At 42.5% G+C, this 21,804-nt stretch overlaps 1 protein-coding gene across 1 annotated transcript in view; it reads right to left on the bottom strand.

Moving 5' to 3' along the window:
• Positions 1 to 21,804, bottom strand: part of CARD11 (caspase recruitment domain family member 11) — a 44,927-nt gene that overhangs the window by 9,369 nt on the left and 13,754 nt on the right. The window contains exons 2-15 of the mRNA XM_041462442.1: positions 14,661 to 14,873; positions 13,928 to 14,065; positions 12,974 to 13,299; positions 12,076 to 12,255; positions 10,346 to 10,498; positions 10,127 to 10,252; positions 9,441 to 9,638; positions 8,417 to 8,596; positions 7,324 to 7,378; positions 5,987 to 6,096; positions 4,719 to 4,822; positions 1,689 to 1,741; positions 897 to 1,029; positions 234 to 435 (exon numbers count right to left, since the gene is read on the bottom strand). Of these exons, the coding sequence (XP_041318376.1) occupies positions 234 to 435; positions 897 to 1,029; positions 1,689 to 1,741; positions 4,719 to 4,822; positions 5,987 to 6,096; positions 7,324 to 7,378; positions 8,417 to 8,596; positions 9,441 to 9,638; positions 10,127 to 10,252; positions 10,346 to 10,498; positions 12,076 to 12,255; positions 12,974 to 13,299; positions 13,928 to 14,065; positions 14,661 to 14,873 (2,171 nt within the window). The remainder of the gene's footprint in view (positions 1 to 233; positions 436 to 896; positions 1,030 to 1,688; positions 1,742 to 4,718; positions 4,823 to 5,986; positions 6,097 to 7,323; positions 7,379 to 8,416; positions 8,597 to 9,440; positions 9,639 to 10,126; positions 10,253 to 10,345; positions 10,499 to 12,075; positions 12,256 to 12,973; positions 13,300 to 13,927; positions 14,066 to 14,660; positions 14,874 to 21,804) is intronic.

Below are 21,804 nucleotides of genomic sequence, written 5' to 3'. Positions count from 1 at the left end.
CAGGCTTCCCTGGGAAGGGGGATAAATGCAGGAATAAAAATTGTGTGGGGTGTTTTTCCCCCCTTGGAAGCATTTGAACAGGGAAATGGTTTGGGAACATTGGCAATGGAGGGAAAACTAAGTAAAGAGAAACTTGGCAGAAGCATTGTTGAACTTGTGCTCATGGGTTGCCAGGGACAGCATAGGTGGGTGGGCAGACACCCAGGGCTGCTTGGTGACGATGTCATGCTCACCAGGAGGATCTGGTGTCCCTCCCGAAGGCCAGCTTTCTCTGCCAGGGAGCCTGTCTTGACAGAGCTGACGAAGCTGCCTTTGTCATTGCCCCCGAGCAGGGTGATCTCTGAGTTGAGGCTGTCCCCGTTGAGTGTCACACGCTGGACCGTGTGACACGAGCTCCTGATGCGGCCCACAGACGTGACAGAGGGACGGAAGGGCCTGTGTCCAGGAGAGGAAGGGAGAGCTGGTTATCTCACTCTGAGTTAAATGAATGCATGAGAAATGAGAGATATACAAATAAACTTCTAGCATTATCAAGCACTTGTATCTAAGGACTCTAAAAGAAAACCTCTTTGTTACTGCAAAAGTTCTGGAGAAGAGCATCTCTGAAAACTCAGTATACAGCAGCTCTCCACTCAGCAAGCTCTTGCAGCAAGAGAGCAAGATCACAAGGAGAAATTGAAGCCTTTAGAACATTTTGTCTGCCTTGAAGTTTTTGAATTTTCAGGATGACCTTCATGGGTTTACAGAACATGAAAGGGCTCCAAGATAGCATTATACTGCTGCCACCATAATCACTCCTGCTGTTATAACTTCAGCAACTAATAAATAAATAAAGTTTCTACCACAGCACCCTTTCGTCTCAGTCTCTAAGGTAAGTAAACTGGCATCTCAAATACCTTTCCAGAGAGAACTTTCTAAATATGGAGTTGACATGCTCAAGCTCATAGGCATCCAGGCCTTCTGACTGATGAGAAGAAGAGGAAGAGTGCACTGAAGGAGCTCCATGTGAATGCCTGTCGTGACTGTCATCTGGAAAGAGTAACAAGAATGATAATGAGTCCTAGATAAAGTGACAAAGATGGAAAAGGGGAAAAAGAATTTTAATTGATCCCAGCCAAAGCTGAAGTAGGAAATTCTTCATGCAGAAATGTGATTCATATCCACAGGACATGGCATAATGGATGCCACTCTCATAGAACAGAAAGTGGGAAGGGACCTCTGGATCCTGAACAAAATCTGGAGACTGTCTAGTCAAAGGTCAATGCAGGGTCAGCTCAAGGAAATTGCTCAGAACTTTGTCCAGTTGGGTTTTGATATCTCAAGGATGAAGAGTTTGGCTAAAACTCTCTGGACAACCCTGTTCAGTGTTTGACCACACTAGTGGTAACAAAACTAACCCTCTTCCCTCTTAGTTCTTCAGGAAATGACTGTTTTCCCCTTCTCACCACTGGCAGACCCTTTGTTTTCTTGATTTACTCACAGGCTATGTGTCACATTTACTTAGAGCAGGGCTGGTTATCTGACAGTCTCTGTAGCTGGGGAGCTGATCATCCTTTGTTTTCTTGATTTACTTACAGGCTGTGTCACATTTACTTTGAGCAGGGCTGGTTATCTGACAGTCTCTGTAGCTGGGGAGCTGATCACATATTAGCTCATATTTCAATTATACATGATATCCTCTTGCTTACCATCCATCTCCAAAGCATCACATCCAAAGCTGTCATTGTCCTCTTCAACCAGGCTGGAATTAAAAACAAAGCATGAGATAATGGAAGAGAAAGCTGAACAGTTTCAAGCTTTCAGCAGATTTCCACCTTCAGTAGATTTCATTAAGTTCTGAAGGAGGAACTTCTTCTGTGAAAAAGGAAGATGTTGGAGATGTTGCATCAGGCAATGGTGCAGCTGTAAAAAAATAAGCAAGTAACATCCTTGAGGGTCCAGGGGCGATACAGAAAAGGGCAGGAGACAACATGTGACAGCTAGCATGGGAAACATGTGAAACAGCAAGAAGGTTCAGAAGGCAGAGCTGCCAACAGCAGTGAGGGAATGAAGATTTTGCTGAGGACAACAGGAAGCTGCTGACTGATGGTCTGGTTTGTGACTCACACCACACTTGGTTCAGCACAGAGATAAAGGGCTGCACCATGTCTGCTGTGCATGCACTGCACCATGGGGGCTTTCCACAACAGAGCAAAAAGCCAGAAGTTCACTGATGGACAGAGTGAATGCAAGGGAAGTTACTGAGGTGCAGCAGAAGAGGAATAATTTATATGCTTGATTTAAAGTACTTGAAGCATTGTATAGCAGTTTCAGGGTAGCTCTCATGACTACTCAGGTACCTGCAGTACAGAATGGCAAAGTGCTGCAGGCTTCTGCACAGGAACTGCCACAGCTCTGGTCCCAGCCCAGCTCCCAGTGACACTGCCATTCCTGCAAAGGTGACTAGGTTGGCTGGCCTTAAAGCCACTCTAAATTCACTAAAACTTTGCTCTTTCAGGGGTATTGGAGCTGTCCAGCCAAGTGAGTGATCTGTCAGCTTCACTAGAAGGACTTCATTAAAGCATGTCCTTTGGTTGCAAAGCTGTTTAAATAAGAGCTTGTTGTTTTTCCCATTCAAAATGATTTGTAGGTCTCCTGTGGAGCTGATATTCCTCATATTTGGCTTCAGCTGAAGGGTGAATTTCTGCAGCCAGGCTGCAGAGAATCAGCTATTTTTACTCCATGCATAAGCAGGGAAATAATCTACGTTTTCCTACATTAAATGATGATCTCACCTTTTTTTCCACACAAATTAAGAGATGAACTGTGAAACCTGAAACTTGGCTTGCAAACAGCAATTATTCTGGATTATGTTCACAAATAAGTCCCAAAAATTTATCATGCTAATTATAAAGTTATAAACTACACTGAACTTTTGGGCAGGCTCTTGAGATACTTGACTTTAGTGATTATCAGCTCAACAAAGTAAATCCCCATTCAGACCTTGTTCCAGAGTACCTGTTCTTTCCACATGAAGAATATCTAATATGAGGGAAAAATTCAGATTTCAGTACAACTCAGTCTTCCAATGCCTTAACACACGGAACAGAATATAGTCAGAGTTACAGTGAAATAAGTCTACAAAATGAATAATCTCCATGTAATCTCCGCTGTGTTCTGTAATACACTGCAAATATTGAAAAGTTCAGGCATGCCAAAGGCTTCTCAAGCACCTGAAGCACAAAACATTCAAATAATTAATAAAAATCCCCTTTTTTCCATCTTGAATTGTTACAACACACTTTAAAAAGGGACTTGGAGGACAATGAAGGAGAAGCTAAGGGAGACTAAAATAAACACTGCTTAAATCCTCAGCAGCCTAGAAAATTATGTGGGAGAACCAGCTGAGGATGCTCTCAGTGGAAAGCTGTCTTGCAAAGCTGTCCAGAGAGAGAGGCAGAAGTGGCAGTCTGCCCAAGATCAGATTACTTTGAAAAACATAAAAATCTGAATAAAGTTTTAATAAAGATTAGATATTAAAAACAGATCTAATAAAGATCTAAACCCTCCAACATATATTGCTTTCTTCTAAATTGGTCTGCTCTGTTCTTTTCTCCTTCTCCTTGCTACCTTTAGGGAATGTATTTGTGTCTCCTGGTATTTCTGATGCAGACACTGATGCTATTGACACCACACCAATACAGCATGTCTGAGTATCACATTGCCAAAAACCTTTTTAAAAAGGGATCAGTGCCCTTTAGGGAACTGTGAGGCTGGAGAGGTTTCTTTCCTTCCTGCCACCAACTTCCCACTCACCAGCTGATGTGATTTCACTGCCAGGGGAACTCCAGGGGCCCTGACCTGACAGAAGTGGAAGCTGCAGCAGAAGGTGAAGCCAAGGGCAAAGCCTCTCTCCCCTCCCTTCTCTGCTGAGAAACAAAGCCTGAGACTCACAAAAACCAGCTCCCTCCTCTGCCTCTCCTCTCACTCCTCACAGACGTGCAAACAGCTCTGCTCTACTTCTGCAGCTTTTTGAGGAAGGGGGGCTTTGAGAGAAGGGGAAAGAACAGGGACATGAGGGCAGCAGGGAGCTGAGGGGCAAAAACTGAGTCTGGATCAGTGTGCAAAGGCAGGGAGAGCACTCTCTCCAATAGCATAAGTGCTGAGGCATTCCAGTCCTGTTTGTGTTTCTGTGCATTACAGTCAATGTGTCATTCATCCCACCTGAACTTCAGACACCCCTGAGTGCTTTGGACAAAATGTGGGATGAAGGGCTGAACCTTGAGAAGTTTAGGTTAATCCTATGCCTTATAGACAGAACCAGAGGACACAGTCTTAAGCTGCATCAAGGGAAATATAGGTTGGATATCAGGAAAAAGTTCTTTGCAGAAAGGATGATAAAGCTCTGAAATGGCCTGCCCAGGGAGGTGGTGGAGTCACCACCCCTGGGTGTGCTTAAAAAAAGCCTGGATGTGGCACTGGGTGCCATGGTTTAGTTGAGGTGTTAGGGCATGGGTTTGACTTGATGATCTTTAAGGTCACTTCCAACCCAGGGATTCTGTGAATTCTGTGGGTCTATAGAGGCTCTCCAACTAGAGCCCCTTTTCCCTTGTCCCTGTGGCAGCAGGCTCAGGGCAGGTTTCTCTATAGAGGCTCTCCAACCAAAGGCAGACACGAGGAGCTCTAGAGCCCCTTTTCCCTTGTCCCTGTGGCAGCAGGCTCAGGGCAGGTTTCCCCACCTGCAGTGAGGGGTGTCCTCCTTGCAGCGCCGCACGATGGAGTCGTTGCCGGGAGGCTCGGGGGTGGTTGACATGATGCTGTCGTTGCGATTTCGCAGGGTTTGCTTTGAAGGAGAAACCAAAAGGTGTCAGAAAGGTTATCTGGCTGAAATGTGCTCTCACTTCTAACTCACAGCAGCGTTAGCGAGGGTGCTCTGCACTGGCTGTACTCTGCACTGAGAAGCACAGACAGAAAAAAGAGAAGTTCATTCTACCTGTGCAGAATCCAAGAGCATTCATATTTCCCAGTTTTTAGCACAATGCACAGCTTGTGAGCTGGCACTGCACCTTCTCCTGTGACCACACAACTGCCTGATTTACTGAGCCATTGTAACTTTACTTCTGTGTGTGACACAGCTGACATAGGAGGAGGGGGATGAAAAGCAGTACGTGTACTTATAGAAATATATATATGTAGTTGGAATGAGGAAGAAAAATACAGATCTCTGTATATTAAATAATTAATCTTCCAGTGCACTGGAAACTAAACCCTCAATTGCTCTAGAGGGAAAACAGTATAAGTCATCTAAACATCCAACAGATATTCCAACAAATATTCCTAACCCAGCTAAGCTTATTACGAGTGGCAGCAAGTTCTTTCCTGGCTATTCTTGAGTATAATTTTAATTTCCTGGGGGCAGCATTTTTCACGGTGTTCTAGAAAGATGTTTTGTTCTTTGTTATTAACACTCTGCAAGAGCACTCTCTCTATCTGCCTGTCCTGCTGTGTCAGTGCTCACATATGTATAATGGAATATCTACCTTGGAAGATTATGGGGATACAGCAAGCAGGGAAGAAATGGTTTGACTATGGTATGCAGAAATTTCCAACTGTGATCTGCACCCCTTTCCTCACTCGCTGTTACTTATAGACAGGAAAAGCATTATAGAACTCAAAAAACCCTTAACATTTTCTCAGATAAGTTACAAAGCAGCTTTTAAAGCAAATCTCTTTCTTCCAACAGTAAATGTTAAATGGCATGAGGAGACAGCAAGAGGTCATAAATACCTCTGAAATATCTTTAAATAAACATAAACCAATTTTGTGATTTTGGGAAAGGCTAATAACATAGTTCTAACAAAATGCTGGCAAAAGGATTAAGGGAGCTTCTGACAAGGGCCTTGAATGGGATCACAGCTGGGATGCTGGGGAAGGGCTAATACTGAGTTGTGCAAGCTCTGAACCACACTAGGAGAGATGGCTGTAGACAAGCAAGGGGCATCCTTACAATCTTGGTGACTTCACAGCTGCTGATGGAGTTACTGATGGACACAGAGGAGCTCGTGTCCGTGCGGCCGGTGCTGCCCTCGGCCCCGTCTTCATCCTGAGCTCTGGCTGCTGCACTCCAGGGGCAAGGGAAGCACACAGAGAAAACACACCAGAGAGAAACATGTCAGAGCACTTCCAATGCAGAGCCTTTCACAGATGTGCCCCTGCACTTATGTTCTCTTTCCATTTCAGCTGGTCTGGTACTGGACAGGGGCCCCGGACACGTCCCTGCTCTGCAGTTCTGGTTCCCATTCCCCAGCAGTTCCCAGCAAAGCACAGAAATTCCCACCCTCTGCACAGACTCCTGCCCACTTTGTCTCTCAGCTCTGTCCTGGGTGTTTTTAGTAGATCTGTGAATGCTATTTGACAAATTAAAGAAGGACTGTTTCATGAATTTATGTTTTAATTACACCACCTGAATCTGTCAATTTGCAAGGTTGGCTCATTGAATTGCACTTTGTTACAACAAAGAATTTACAACAAAGATCAAGAAGCCTGAGATGCCTCAGCAGCCCCAGGTAACACAGAGTGAATGTGGACTCCTTCTCTTCCTCAGCACCTCTGACTGGTACTAATGTTGCACACTGCCTGACAACAAAGCTGCTGTTTAACATGGAATTCCTTGGAGAAGGAGCTGTGTTCCCCAGGATATTTTATCCAACAGGGCCTCACACAGCTACTGAAGGAAGTCCTGCCTCTGATGGGGTTTGGTGTTTCAGGGGTAGTGTTACACAAACAAGAGGAATTAGGAGTAGCTCAAACATGTGTGTACAGCAACAAATTTGGTAACTTGGCAGCTGGCTGGGGCATGGGTCAATCCCCCTCCCCTAGGCTTTGCAATGTTTTAGATTTAAAATTAATTCCCTTTTGCTGAAGGACAAAGGAACTCATTAGACAATCACTAGATTAGGGCCTTTTCAGCTTGAATGATTTTTCCAACAGCAAAAGGAGAATGGTATAATGATTTTTAGTACAGATGTTACACAAATGACTTTACAACTTCTGTAAATTAAATGGAAAACTGAGTAAACAGAAGATTTAGGTAAGCTATGGGATGCACATCGTGTGCCTGGGGAGGTACCTTTGGATGGAGAGCACAATGAAGTAGAACTCTGGACCACTTTTAATCATTACATTTGTAACTAACTGTGAGAGACACTGTTTTGGTTTTTTTTACTGACTTGGACTTAGTTAAGAATTTCCCTGGTTGGCATATTTGTTTAAACAACTTAAAGAGATTAAGTGAAAGAGACAAAGCAATGGAAAAGGAATAAGGACATGAGTGCTCTTTCTGACCTTGAAACTCTGATGTTTTGTTCATGCTGACAGGAGATTTAGCTCTTGGACTTATCTAAAAGAAAGAGGACAAAAATCAGCAAAAATGCAGAATATTTGCCACACACTGTAAGCCAGATATTTTCACCACCTTTTTTCACTGTTATGTTGTAATATACTTGCCCTCCTCTAAACAACAGGACCCCAAATTTAGAAGATATTTAGGTATCTAAATACAACAGCAGTGATGGAGTGTGAGCAACCTGGCTACTTTTGAATGCCTGGCCCAAATGCATTGCAATTTTCAGATTCTGCTGAAGAAAAAAAGAGACAAAAGGTGAAGTGGGTGCCTTGGGACTGGTTTCAGGCAGCTGTTAATACAACAGGCATCCTTTTGGAGTGTGCAATGTGAAAAATGCAGCTCTATTGCCATAAGTAATAACAACAGTCAGAGCTCAGAAAGGTTATGAAGGGCAGGGAGAATTCAAGTGCAGATGAAAGGGAAGAGAACCTCAAAAGCCCGAATATTAGATTTTTGTGTGGTTTTTTACTGATCATGAATCCAGCATCAGATAATAGCCATGTGAATGCAGCTAGTCGGGGAAAGCATGAACCTAACTCATGCTACCCCCTTCCTGTTAGGGGTGAGGAAATTGTCATAATTTAATTCTAAATTAGATAGTTAATTTTGCCCTAGATTGTGTCTATTTCTTTCTATTTTTCCTTCCAGCTGCTGAGAGCTTTTCCACCAACGCTTTGTTTTTCACCTTCAGTGTGTGCTGGACCTCAGGCATTATGTCATTTTTTTTTCCCACTAATGTTAAGAAGGCAAAGAATCAATTTATTGACAACGCTCCAAGAATGTGAATGAACAGCAGAAGCAAGAAGAAAACAGAAAATGGGGAGAAGGGACAGAAAACAGTCTATGAAGCCTGATTAGATCTGCTGTTCAAGATGCAAATCACCACAGGGCAAAAACTATCACACACAGCTCACTATCATACACAGATCTATTCTTTACAGCAGTTTCAGAGGCACAGCCACAACATGTGTTATGTCTGATAATTCTCAAAGTCCCTGCTCTGTGTTATTCCAGCCTCGGATTCAGACCCACCTGGATTCCCTTTAGGTTCACTCTTCTCTTGAGACGAACTTGATCAGGCAAGAAGAATTTGTTGTCTTCTGGAGAGTCCTCAGAAGTGGAGGAGTCATCGGCTTCCTGACCATTGGCTTTTGGGCCAGAAGTCCCAAAGGCCTGGGAGATAACGGTAATGGGAAGATTCCGTGGCAAACTCTAAAGATCACAAGGGAACATTTTATTTCTGAGACCAGTTTGGTACAACAAACTCATAATCTTCCTTTAGAGTAATCTGATTGAACCCATTGCAACTCCAGGGCTTCAGAAGCTCACACAGAATGTGGCTCCAGACCCAATCAGTAATTTGGGCTGAGATTTGTGGGGATTTCTGTTCACAGATTAAATTCTTTTTCACTCGTGTTCCTAAAAATATTTGTAGTTTCTACTCCAGTGTAGAAAATAATTGATTTTCTGCATTTTTCCTTTCCATTTAAAGTCAAGCTGTTGAATGGCAGCCTTCGGGAAGCCATGTGCATGACAGACAACTTGCAAAACACTAGAGCAAAGAATTCACAACACTGACATTTAGTAGGAGATTATTTTTTTCAGTTAATTTATGGAAAGAATTAGAAAAGGCCTCACTCCCTTCCAGACCAAAATGTTTGTAAAAGCAAGTCTTAACAAATCTCTTCCTTACAGCTCTCTACAACTCCCTGAAAGGTGGTTGTAGTCAGGTGGGGTGAGTCTCTTTCTCCAGGCAGCACTGACAGAACCAGAGGACACAGTCTCAAGCTGTGTCAAGGGACATATAGGTTGGATATTAGGAAAAAGTTTTTTACAGAAAGAGTGATAAAGTACTGGAATGGTCTGCCCAGGGAGGTGGTGGAGTCGCCATCCCTGGATGTGTCTAAACCAAGACTGGATGTGGCACTGGGTGCCAGGGTTTAGTTGAGGTGTTAGGACGTGGGTTGGACTCCGTAATCTTTAAGGTCTCTTCCAACCTGCTCATTCTGTGAATTCTGTGAACAGAAGAGATGCTGTCTGTCTTGCTCAGCCATACCTGGTCGAGGAAGTTGCTGTCCTTGGAGAGGCGCCGCAGTTTGCACTCCAGGTTGACGATGCACGCTTCCTTGCGCACCACCTCGATTCGGAGCTCGTCGTTCCTCTCCTCCAGCTCCCGGATCTGCTTCCTGTATTTGTCCTTCTCAATCAGACAGTGCGAGTACTGCGTCTGCGCCTCGTCGCGCGAGCGGAACGCCTGCAGCGGGGCACGAAACCTCCTTGGCACCTGGGCAGCAGATCCTCCTCCTGCTGCTTTTGTTTGTGAGGTGTTGGAAATGGGGACTTCAGAAGTGGTACCCAGTCACCCATTAACACAGCAATCAGGACCAACATGTGCCACAGTAGCACCATTAAAAATTATGTTGATGAGGGTAGTTCATTTACAGCTCCCTCTGGGTTGGTGGGAAAATGTCCCAGAGTGCAAATGGGGTGACTTAACACTGATGTAAAGCCTTGCAGGATCTGCTGTTAAGAGCCTGGTCCTGCCTGCCAGATGCTACACTGTGGAAACAACCCAATATTACCCTGTGTTTAATTACCATAATGCAAATCCCAACAAGTAATTCTTTTAACTGCTTATCTTATAATGGTATTTTGGGCCCAATTACCTACAATTCCCCAAAGTGACACAGAGCAGATAGAGGCTTTTGCTATTGATATTCCCCTACTTTAACTGTGAGATACCTGGTCCCGCTCCTTTTCCACCTCTTCCAGCTGTATCATCACAGTGTTCATGCGGTGCTTGTACATCTCACAGTCTTTTCCTAGTGTTGAGCACTTTAACTCCAAATCTTCTTTCTCCTCAAGATACTGGAAATGACAAACTGTTAGCCACCACTGCTCTCACAGGCATTTTGGGCACCAGCCTGGGATATTCCATCTCTCTACCCTTCCATTCCTCACCTTGTCTCTCAAGTCCTCCACATGACGAATCTCCTCTTGGAGATTGAAGATCTTGTTGACCAGCTCATGGCGATCCTCCAGTGCCTCCTTACGGTCGTGTTCCAGAATATCCAAAATGGCTTTGTCTGAATCTGGCAAACCCCTCTTGTCAGCCTGAGGAAAGACATTTTTTAGAGTCAGGACAGGGAAACAGAAAATAGTTTTGCAGGGAGAGAAGTATCAGAGACAGTAACAAGCAAGAGGAATAGCAAATGAACAAGCTACTGCAATGGGGAAGCAGGACAAAAGATGGACATCTGTTCATATTTTAAAGCAGTGTCAGAAAAGATGAATAAAATCTGTCTTGCTGTCAGAATAGTCTGATGAAGGAACTGTTTTACTGCTCTATTGTACTGGCTATAATTTGATCCAGTTTGGATGCAGTGACAATTCTTCACTCCAAGCCCTGCATTCAAAACTCTTTTCTATTAATCAGCTCTCACTGAGCACAAAAATCACCCTTTTCCAAAGAGCAGGGCCTAAGAAAATATTCAGGAGAATTTTTAAGGCATGCACAGGCTTTGCAGGGCTGTGCTCAGAGAATATTAAACATGCCTGGAGTACCTTGTACCACTGCTTCATTTTCTACATCGTCCAGGAATATAATTTCTTGTAGATTTAAAATGAACAAGATTACCAAAGCAGGTTCCAACACATAATTGCCATACAAAATTAACCATAAATGGAAGATGAAAAAAGCATAAAAGGCTAGCAAGGAATATGCATATTTATTTTTGAAATATCTAGACTGAGTTGGAGATTTCAGGGACATTTAGGTTACCCAGTATTTCTAAGCATACCTAAGCATTTCTAAACCAAACTGGTTCGAGTTTATTTATACTTTCACTTAGGAGAATTTAAATCCTATTTTTAGCTATTTCTCTGTTTCTTTAAGTGCTGTAAGACCATTTCAATTAATATAAGAGACCTACATGGACCAGAACTCCCAGAATCTTCTATTCTACATTCTTTTTCAAACTTTGAATTGGATTTGTGTTAGAACTAAGAATTGTTAGGCACTGCTAGAGGCTAGAGCCATTTCTGAAACGCCTTCTACTGATAATTTTTAAGTGTCATTTTAAAATGCCACGAGCCTTTTCTAACAAAGTGCTAAGTAATCTCACATATATCCCAATATTTGGCTAAGTTGTTCAGAGAGGAGTCCTAAATGTGCTGCACATCAACTGTTTTCCCTACCTGCCCAAACACAGGCTGGTGAAGCTGCCTGTGCAGGTTCTGCAGGGCACCCTGGAGCTTAGTGACCACTCAAGTACAGGAACCTTTATCATCCTCTGCTTCATTAAAACCTTTTGGCAAAGACATGACAACAGCCTAGCACAGGGTACCCAGAGCCACTGTCAAAAAGTTCTGTGCTGGCTGTTTAACACAGATTTGTAATGACAGGCTGGTACAATGTTCAGCAATTAAACACTGCACTCCTGGAAGAGCCAATTTCTGATGTACACTTGATTTTTTTAGAGGACTATTTTTGTAGAACTCCTCCTCATGCATGTGTCTGCACAGGGAGCACTCCAGGCAGCTGGGAGCTGTACAAGCAGCCTTCTGTCTATCCAAAATTTGCACTTCTGCTGGTTGCAGCTTTGCAGGCAGAGGTTTCAGCCAACATCTCCTGCACTGTAACTGGAGTATGTGTGAGTTTGGATTTTAAAGGCAGCAATCAGCTTTTATACCTGAATGATGGACTGTAACTCCTGGATTTTAGTCTTCATCATCTCATTTTCCCGCTCCAGCTCCAGAACCTGTTCCTTTTTGGGTCTGTTTTCAATATCATTTTTCAGCTTCAAAGACTGGTTCCTCTCCAGCTTGCACTCCTCTTCCACCTTGTTCAAGCGATGCTTCAGCTGGTCAATCTAGAGGTAGCAGAGAAAAGGAGAAGGAGGAGAGGAAGGGGATTTTCTCTAGCTCTGACATTTAGTGTTCTGAAAAAACTCTCACTTCCAGGTGGAAAACATACAGGGGAAAATAGCTTAAACTGTGAATACTAATGAGAGGTTGATAACTAGGTGCTGAATGTCCACAACTTAACTGGTGAAGTTTCAAATACAAACCTGCTACTTGCCAGCTACAACTCATATGGGCTGGTTGTGAAATTTTAGACTACCTGGACTAAAAAAAAAATGTGGCACGTTCTCAATCCTCCAATAAATAAAGAGATAAGAAACAGAATGAATATGTAAGAGGCTGACCACACATTGTGCTTTTTGCACATGGACTATCTGGATCAGGAAAAACAGGAGAAAATTCAGGATATCTTTCTGAATGAATCCCCCCACAGCTGCAATACTGCTGGATAAGTGTACCAAGATATTACTGAGCCTAAAAAAGCTAAAATTAAGATTTTAACAAGCAGTTATGTTTTACATTTTATTTATATTTGCGTTCTATTCTGTTAATTCATTATCTGCCATTAGTACACCTCACTGCAGTTGGCATTTCTGTACAGTGATGCCTTCAATCATCTGCATAAGCAAAGCAAATGAGAGCTCCACATCTTTCTGCTGTCAGAGAAGGTCTCATCTTCCCAGCTGCCACTGGCACCTCCATTGCTGCCCAGAGCATTTGCCTCACCTCCAGCTGCAGGTCCCGGCTCCTTATCACAGCCATGCTCTTCTCGTCACTCAGCTGGGCATATCTCATGGCCAGATTGTAGTTCTCATCTTTCACCTTGACCAGCTCATCATTGTAGTTATTCCTCTCCTCCTTCATCTTGTTGTATCTCTCCTGGAAGGTCAGCAGCTCTATCTTGTTCAGCTTTAGCTGCTTTCTCTCATCCTCCAGCTGGCGGGACTTGGCCAGGAGCTCACAGCGCTGCACGTCTTTTGTCTTCACCTGCTGCTGGAGCTTGATGATCTCATTCATTAGGAAATGGGTAAGGCCTTCGTGTCCCTCCTCCACTGAAAATGTTTGAACAGCTTATCAATGTCTGGTAAAGTACCTTATTAAGTTACTTTATTAATAATGTAATAAGTAGGATCAGCAGAACAATGTAAGAAACAAAAGGTCCAGAATATGTACAAAGTTACAGAATTTACACAAATTCACACACAGCTGTATGTCTAACTGGAAACAGCACAAATATTACACAGTACACTGGTATCAGCATCACAATATACACACATACAGCTTGTCTGGATAGAAGATGAAGCCTTTACATTTGTCTTGTTTTAGCTGAGCCTGTGGAAACAGCACAACCTTTGTACAATGAATCTGTGCAAGTACAATTAATCTGAATGCTTAAAGTGTGCTGCACATGTGTAAGTTGTCAGTGTAATTTAGTCCACTGTTGCAATATAGCTTCTCTTGAGAATTCTGGTAATGCCTATCATTCCATTTGAAGCTTCATTCAGACAGCTGGGATGTCCCTTTGCTTTAAACATTCCCAACCACATTTTGCTTTGAAGGAGACTGAAAGCATTCTACAACAATATTAGCTTTTATTTCTACTTCTTGCTGAAAAAAACCACGCCAGTCTTCCAGAGAATCCTTACTTAAACAGGCTCCTTTGTGATTGATTCTACTCACCAACAATAGTGGAAAATCTCCGTGTAGGCTCTTTCCCTGTCACCAGTTTGTAGAGTTCAGGGTAGTAAAACTCCAGGCTCTCTAAGAACACCACATAGCCCCTCTGGCCCTTGGTGTGGAGGATGTCCAGCAGCCGGCCTGAGTACAGACAGCAGAGAGGTGACACATCAGCCCCACGAGCAGCATGAGCAAATATCACATCCCTGATGTTCCTAAGGTTCATCCCTGCCTTGGCAACGAGCTGTGCAAAATCCGGCTGATTAACTGAGTTCAGCTGAACCCATAAAGTAATGCCAAAAATTCTGTATGTTTGTGCTGTGTTATTCTGAGGGAGTGTGGGCAAATTGGTCTCTGGAACAGAAATTTCAAAGGACAAGTTGTTCAGTGCAGCCTTTACCAAGCAGGGATGGCATATCTTCCAGTGACAAATCACAAAGTACTGCAAGACAGCTGAAAAGCTACTCCTGGAATGGCACTGACTGCTGCTTGTGTTAACTGAAATATTTGCCAAAGCTTTGATGGGAATTTGAACCCCATGAGCTCCAGTCTGCACAGTACTGGAAAGAGTCTTTGTTATCAAAATAGCAGCAGAATCTCCCTGTACTTTAAACCTCCTGTAAATAAAATGAGTTTCAATCTGATAATCTGTAACTTGATGCAGGCTCTCTCCAGACTTAGTAGAGCAAAACTATTCAGACAGAGATTCAGATGGAGCCACTGACCAGATAATTACCTGCTCTGTTGATTTTGGAGGGCAGCATGAGTGAGTTGAGCACCTCATCCTCATCCTGCTCGTCGATGACTTTGCACTGCCGTAAGTAGGGGGTCAGTTTGGCTGGGTTGATGTAGCGGCTCAGCATGTGTCGGTTGCACTCCACATTCTCCCACAAAGCCTCCTCCTCATCCTTCAGGGTCTCCAGGCAGTCATCCATCTCTGGCTCTGCTCCTGAGCAAGGGACACAAGTGACAAATGAACTCCAAGCAGGACAGCTGCAATCCCGGTACTTTTTTGTGCTTCCATGTCATATGGGGTGAACTCAGAACCACTTCTGACTAATGCTGAATTTGCCCAATATTGAAGCTGTTTGAAGTGCAGCCTGTCCACAGCTCGTCTGGGAAATGACAGTTCCCAGAAGTGCTATCTTGAGTCTGTGAACTACTGCTCATCGCTCTCCAGTAATGAATCTGTACTCAGCCAACTCCACCGAGCTCTTTACAAGTCAGAGGATGCCTTTGCTCCAGAGAGTCAATGCCAAAGGGCATGGTGCAAGGCAAGAAGGGAATGAACCTGCAGGGCTCAGAGCAAAGACAAACACTAGCTGCAGGCAATGAAGGCTTTCATCCCCACCTCCTTTGCTCCTCCAAGCTGTACTGATGTGAACCTGCACAGATGTGATGAGCCAGCACCTGTAAGTGGCTGCACACAAGAATGGTTAAGGCAGGTCTGTGTCTGCAGCTGGCTGTGGAGGCACTGAGGGATGTGAGTGTAGGTAGCTGGGAGCTCAGACCTTGCCTTTCCCTGCAGGAGGGGGCAGGTGACAGCACTGTGTCACTGCAGTCTGAAAATGTTCTTGACTCATGCAAATGTTGTCACACGGTTTCTGAGTGCTTGTGAAGCAATTTCCTGCCAGCTCCTAATTTGTACCCAGCTCATTAGAGAAGGTTACATGGCAGGCTACAGTGAGGCAAGAAAACTTGTACTGAAGTTAAAACTAAAGAAACTTTGTGAAAAAAAAAATCTTTCCTTCTTTATTTTGTCATAAATATTAACCTTTCATCTAGTACTATTTTTGCATTCTAGCTCTCATAGGGCCTTGTGATCCAGGTGGCACGTGGACCATAAGCTTTTATTTCAAGTTCAGAGACCCTGGTGGAAGAAGAATATGCAGTTCTTGGATCATATGAAACCAGAGCTCTGTTTTACGAGGCTTTGCTGGTAATCAGTAACTAAAGACCTCAAAAGCAACATGCTGTTTTTCTCAGCTTCCAGCTTTAGGAACTGGGGAGCAGCCTGTGTTACACTGAGCATCCCTGAGCAAAAACAGCTCATGAGCTGCATAGCCAAGGGGTATTAATTCCTCATTTTGAAAACTAAAGCCAAAAGTGCTAATCTGCTAAATAATGTGTTTGTCAGTGTTCTCACATAATGAAATACAGAATATTCCTACAAAAACAATGCATGCTCTCTGCTTGATGCTTTCAAAAGCTTTCCCAATTTGTCAAAAATCCTACTGTGGGTTTCAATATCTCTGTGAGAAAAATTTGGATGGTTTTTCACAGTATGGACAAGTTAAGGGAGTATTGGCAAGGGCTTTGTTCTTCTGCTACACTACAGCAGAATTTTCTTTGCAGTTTCACATCCTGGGAGCCACTTATTCCATATTTGCTCTGATACTTGCATGGGGATTACATATTTTGGGGGAGACATCAGTCCCCAGAGGGCCAGGAAGACCAGGGCAGTCCAACGGGATGCAGAATCATGAGGCAAGGCTGTAGTTAGGGGAAAATCTCCCTGATCTTATGAACTTCACACTGCTTGGGTGAAATTCTCACTGAATGCCAGTATTTATATGTGGTAAAGATTACATTGAAGCAACGAGCACAATAAAGGTAAAACAATAGAGAAAAATCTTTACAAAGCAGGTTGTAGTGGGAGGAATGCTAAAGGTGAAAGAGCTTCATCTGAAGTCTTCACACATTCTCACGAACCTTACTCTCTACCATTATTCTGGAAGTAACTGTATTTCACTTCAAAGGTGAATTTAACAAATGCTACATAATTGGAGAAGCTGGACTTTGGGGAGTAGAAGGCAGTGAAGCAGAAGGTCACACAGTGCCTCAGTCAGCTCACAGCCACAGCATCCACTGCAGCTGAAAAAAAGAAAGTCACAGGCCCTTTAATTTTTGGGAGCGTACCAGGGAGCTCACAGATGGATCTCAGAGTGCAAAAGAAGCACTTGCCTGAATTTCATAAAATGCAAGATATCTTGTAATCTGCTGCGCTGAACCAGAAATTATTGCACACTGTCAGCAGTTCCCTCAGGACATTAGTAAGGGATTTCTCCACTAAATGATTCAAAGAAGAGTTCACTCATCAGCGTAATTCTCAACATGAACACTTTTTTTTTTTTTTTTGTCAGGTTTTTACCTGACATTAAAAAAAATCTTTATCAAATAATCCCTTGTGTATGGATATAATACATCCACACTTTTTTGGGGACATAATGTTTAATGGGAAAGTAATAAGTATATTGGATGAGTGGCTAAGAATTGTAAAAGATTTCTGCTAGCAAACTCCTGCTAAACACAGTCTGTTATAAGGTTCAAGCCCTGAGAAATGACATTCAGTGGAGTGGTCCTTCACTGCCATGTAGGAATGTCAGACTCTCCCTTTTGCTTCCTTCGGAATTCCACCTTGGAAAAGCCCTGCAGAATCACAGCTAAGCTCTGTCCTAACTGCCTGTGCTGCCCATCAGCCCCCAGGGATGTGTCCCAGGGATCACTCCTCTCCCTGGAGCTTGAGGTGATGCCTTTGTTGTGAGGCTTTGGCCAGGCTGCTCTGTGAGCACAATCCCCGTGGAGCTGTTCCAGAGAAAATAGCAATGATCAGCTGATATTACTGCAGAACTCCTTCTACTGAGCAAATAATTATTTGATTTAGTATTTAATATAGTGTTGAATAGGAAACAAAATGCTTGCCATTGGTTGAAATTTTGGTGTGCTGGTCAAAAACCCAAATGTAACAACTGAAACTCAGTGGGACACTAATAAAGGTCTTGTAATACTGGCTTTAATTTTAGAAGTTTTTTAGCAGTACATGCACTTTCTAGGCATTTTATAGCCCGTGTTCCCTGCTTCTGTCCTTCCTTCCTATGATGATATTGCAGAAAAGTTGTTTTCACTTATAAAATTAAAAATGACATTTAAAATGTTTTCAAATTTGTAATCACTTATTTAATCTGATCTTTATTACCATTATCTAATTTGTGATTCCAACACTTCTTGAGCTGTAAACTAACACATCCAGGAGTTGTGATATGCCATAGAAATACTATGGCATCCATTACAAACCACAAGTGTGAACTCACAGACTTGGAATGACTTCAACAGATATTAAGCAAAAAGAAATCAGAAATCACCACAGCAGTTAAAAAATTGCTCTCCTGCTGCTCCTTTCAGTAGTTAGTATACAAAATAGCTTTTAACTGCAGGAAAGCTTAATCCAGTCATAATCTCAGCTAGTTCCACCTATTTCAAAGGTCTCTGTAGATGTAGACAAATAAAAGAGAGAATCCCTTTTTACATTAAAAGGAACACTCAGCTCCCCTTGTCTCCTTTTCTCTCTCAGGGACTATCCTTCTGCCGGCTGTTACACACAAATGAATCGTTCTGGATGTTTGCTGGTTTTTCTGTGGTGTATTTTTCAGCTGAACAAATCACCTTGCAGTTAAAGCTGCTCTCTGTTCTCACTCAGACTCCACACTCTCATATGTCAGTGACACTCTCCACTGATCAAGGGAATAAAGCCTGCAGGCTTCAGACCCAGGGGTTCTATAAAGTGCTCATCATCAGGTCACATCTAAAGCTTCATTTTTGTTTTTTGTGCTTTGTTTGATGATGGTGCAGAAATTAACCCTTCAGCTGTTTAATTATTTGCATCCCCGTGCTCTCAAATCCTGCCAGCCTGTCAATAGTCAGGAACTGCCATGTAGCAAATGCAGCTTTCAGCTCAGGTTTCTGATTTCCTGATATTCCCTTTGTGAAATACGATAAAAGGGTTTTCTCTTTGCACTGAGAAGCAGAAGAAAGTTTATTTTGGATGAGGTCATCTATTGTTATGTTTTGGATTTCTGTGTTTGTCACAGATGTTTGCAGACTGGCAGTATTTAAAAAGAAAGCACGGTACACAAAATGTTTTTCATATTGTAAGTTAATAAGAACAGAATTTTATGTTAAATGCTGAGCATGAAAGAATTACATATAAATCATCATACTTTAAACCAAAAATAAAGACGAAAATAACACTCCAAAATTGTGTATCTAATTTTTCTCAGCATTTTGAGGGTGTTGTTCCACATTCTCTTTCTCTGCACATCTCCAGAGTCTGTGGGGCAATGTCTTTTTTCCCTGCAGTGTGTACAGCACCTCACATGACAAAGTGTAACAACTGGGTGATTTTCTCAAAAGCTGCTTGTGTGGATATGTGCAGATTTGCAATATCAGAGAACCACAAAACCACAAAGGGATTTAGAGCTATTTTTACTTTTAGAGGAAAGTCACAGTTTAAAATGTGATAAGGAAATTATATTCCTTTGCTTAAGGACAGGAGAGCTCTGTGTGCCCTCCAGGCTTTCTGAAATGCTGAATGCCAGCAGTTTCCAATTATGTTGGCTGCTCTCTGGATGTTCTCTGGTACTGAAAACCACTTTTAAAAGGTTTAAACATTGATAAAAATGACTAAATTTGCTTACCTATCCTTGCAATTTTTTTTTATACAGATGTCTAAATCCAGACTCCGAAAGGAGACGAGGCAGTGTCTCCATCTGCCTTTAAGAATTTGCACTTTATATCCTTCCTTTCTCCCTCAGTGTCCCCACCTGCAAACAAGGCTGGCAAAGGGTATGTTTGTGACAAGGTAGGACTTGTTAATTAGTGACTGCAAAGCACAAGGAACCACTGAGATGGAAAGCCCTGAGAAAAAATATTTATTATTAGTGCAGTTTTATTACTTCAGACTCTGCAAACCTCAGAACACTTTCTGAAGGCAGCAGCTCTGCTGGCTGGGTTGGGTTGTATTTCTGTTTTGGGTCACAGAATACCACATAAAAAGAACCATTCTGTGTATCTCAGAACCCCTTCTTTATACAAGAGATTCAACCATCTTACTTATTTCAACAAAATATAAAAGAAAAAAATAGAATAAGAGATACCAAAGTAATAGAAGAGCAAGAAGCTTTAATGACAAAATAGGATTATTTTTGCACAAAAAATGTCTTATTCAATACAACTGAGTCAATCTTCCCATTCCACACAGCCTACAAAAGAAACCCCAAACACCAGCAGCCTGCAGGGAGGTAAAGCTACATCTTCAGTAGCTAACATGAGGAGTACTCCCATTTTCTGAACAGAAGCGAGGGAGAAGGAAGCAAACCAAACTCCCTAACTGGTTAAGAAAGCTCTGGAAGCATCTTCATCTGGTTTCAGAAGAGAGAAAGGAAATTTCCTTCATTTTTGTAACTCTAAGCTCAAAACCCAAGTGAGACAAAAAGAAATGAAGAATTCTATTGTGTTCCTCTCCCTTCTGTACTTCAGTACTTCTGTACTGTGATTCAGTGCTTCTCCCATCTGAAAAAAAAAGAAATCCAAACAAACCAAGCAATTGAATAAATCAGAGATTTATGTCTAATCACTATTCCCGTCCTAACAGAAGGGGGTCAGAAGAATTAATACTCTTGGAACTCTCTTTAATTATCACTTTCTGTCTTTATTTACTTTCCTAAGAACAGATCCATATAAAATGCCATCTCAGAAAAAAGAAGGGTAACTCATACATAAAGCACAGATCAATTATTGGTGTTGTCAGTCAGGACACCCAACAGTTTGCTTAGAACCACCTAAACCTGAAAACACCGTGTGCAACAAAGACAGACAAGTCTTCAATGCTGCAGGATAACATTGCCCAAGAGCTGAACAATGAATGAACTGAATTCCACACTTACTACATTGAGCTTTTGTGTGTTTTGAAATTGCGAATGAAATTCTATACAATTCCTATTGCTTTCTGGAGGAAAACACTATTTACACATTAAGAACATTGTTTTGCCCAATGCAGTATCAGTGCAGCAATGCTCCTTAGGACCCTGTAATGATTTCTGTTTCAGAAAAGGCTGAGATTGGAGCTTTCCCACTTCACACCCCACCTGCTGGCAGTATCTGCTCTACCTCTTCCTCAAGTCTGGCAGCTTTGGAGCCCCTGAGCTCTCATCACCTGATCTCACAGGAAGGAAATGACTCATTTTGCTCAATGGCCAACTGAGAGCAGGTTGTGCTGCCTCCAACATGCAAAAGGCAGCATCCAATCAGCTTTGGTTGTAGCACACACATTATTGATCATAAACAAAGACAGTGGAAAAATCCTCCTCTGCAAATAGCTGAAATAATGTTTTGACAACTGTCAGTTCTCTGTGTGTCACTATTTCCTACAAACAATTAAGCTGCTTCCAGCTCTGGCAGTAATATACTGTTTAAGCATTACCTGAGAGAGGAGCAAATTCTGGGGGTGGATTAATCTCACCCTTTTGAATTAGGCATGAATTTAGAATTCAGTTCCTCTCTAGTGAATGGAAAATGCTCTGTTCAAAACACTTCATTCCAACTATTTTACACTTCCACCTTGGAATGCTCTCCAAAGATTGGTTTCCAGCCACCCCAAATCATGGTTCCCTCTGGGGTCCATGGAGAGAGATTTTTCCACCTGATACCAGTATCTACACTGGGTGTTATTCTGTTTTCACATATTGTTTGAGAATATGATACCCAGGTTTCAGAAACTGTCATACCGCCTTCATTGAATGCTAATATGTGTAAAAGTAAATGAGAAATGAGAGATCTGAACAATGAGAGATGCAAGAAAAAAAAGTGAAGAGGGGAGAGAAAGATGAGAATCAAGGGTGAAAAATGGTGAGGTTAGGGGAAAAGGAAATATTAAATAGGGAACAGGAAAACAAAAAGAAAGTTAGAGAAAGAGGAACTCAACAGAATGAAAGTGAGGAAAGTGAGATAAGAATAGGAAAAGCCTTACTAAAGGCAAAGGCAAGGAATGTAGGAATAAATAGGGAAGGACTGCCACAGATCCTGAAACATTAGGAATCAGTGTT

The sequence above is a fragment of the Pyrgilauda ruficollis genome, unplaced genomic scaffold (genome assembly GCF_017590135.1).
Source record: "Pyrgilauda ruficollis isolate IOZ18807 unplaced genomic scaffold, ASM1759013v1 scaffold16, whole genome shotgun sequence".
NCBI lineage: Eukaryota > Metazoa > Chordata > Aves > Passeriformes > Passeridae > Pyrgilauda > Pyrgilauda ruficollis.
Note: the sequence above shows the minus strand (reverse complement) of the source record. Positions and strands in the feature narration are given on the sequence as shown.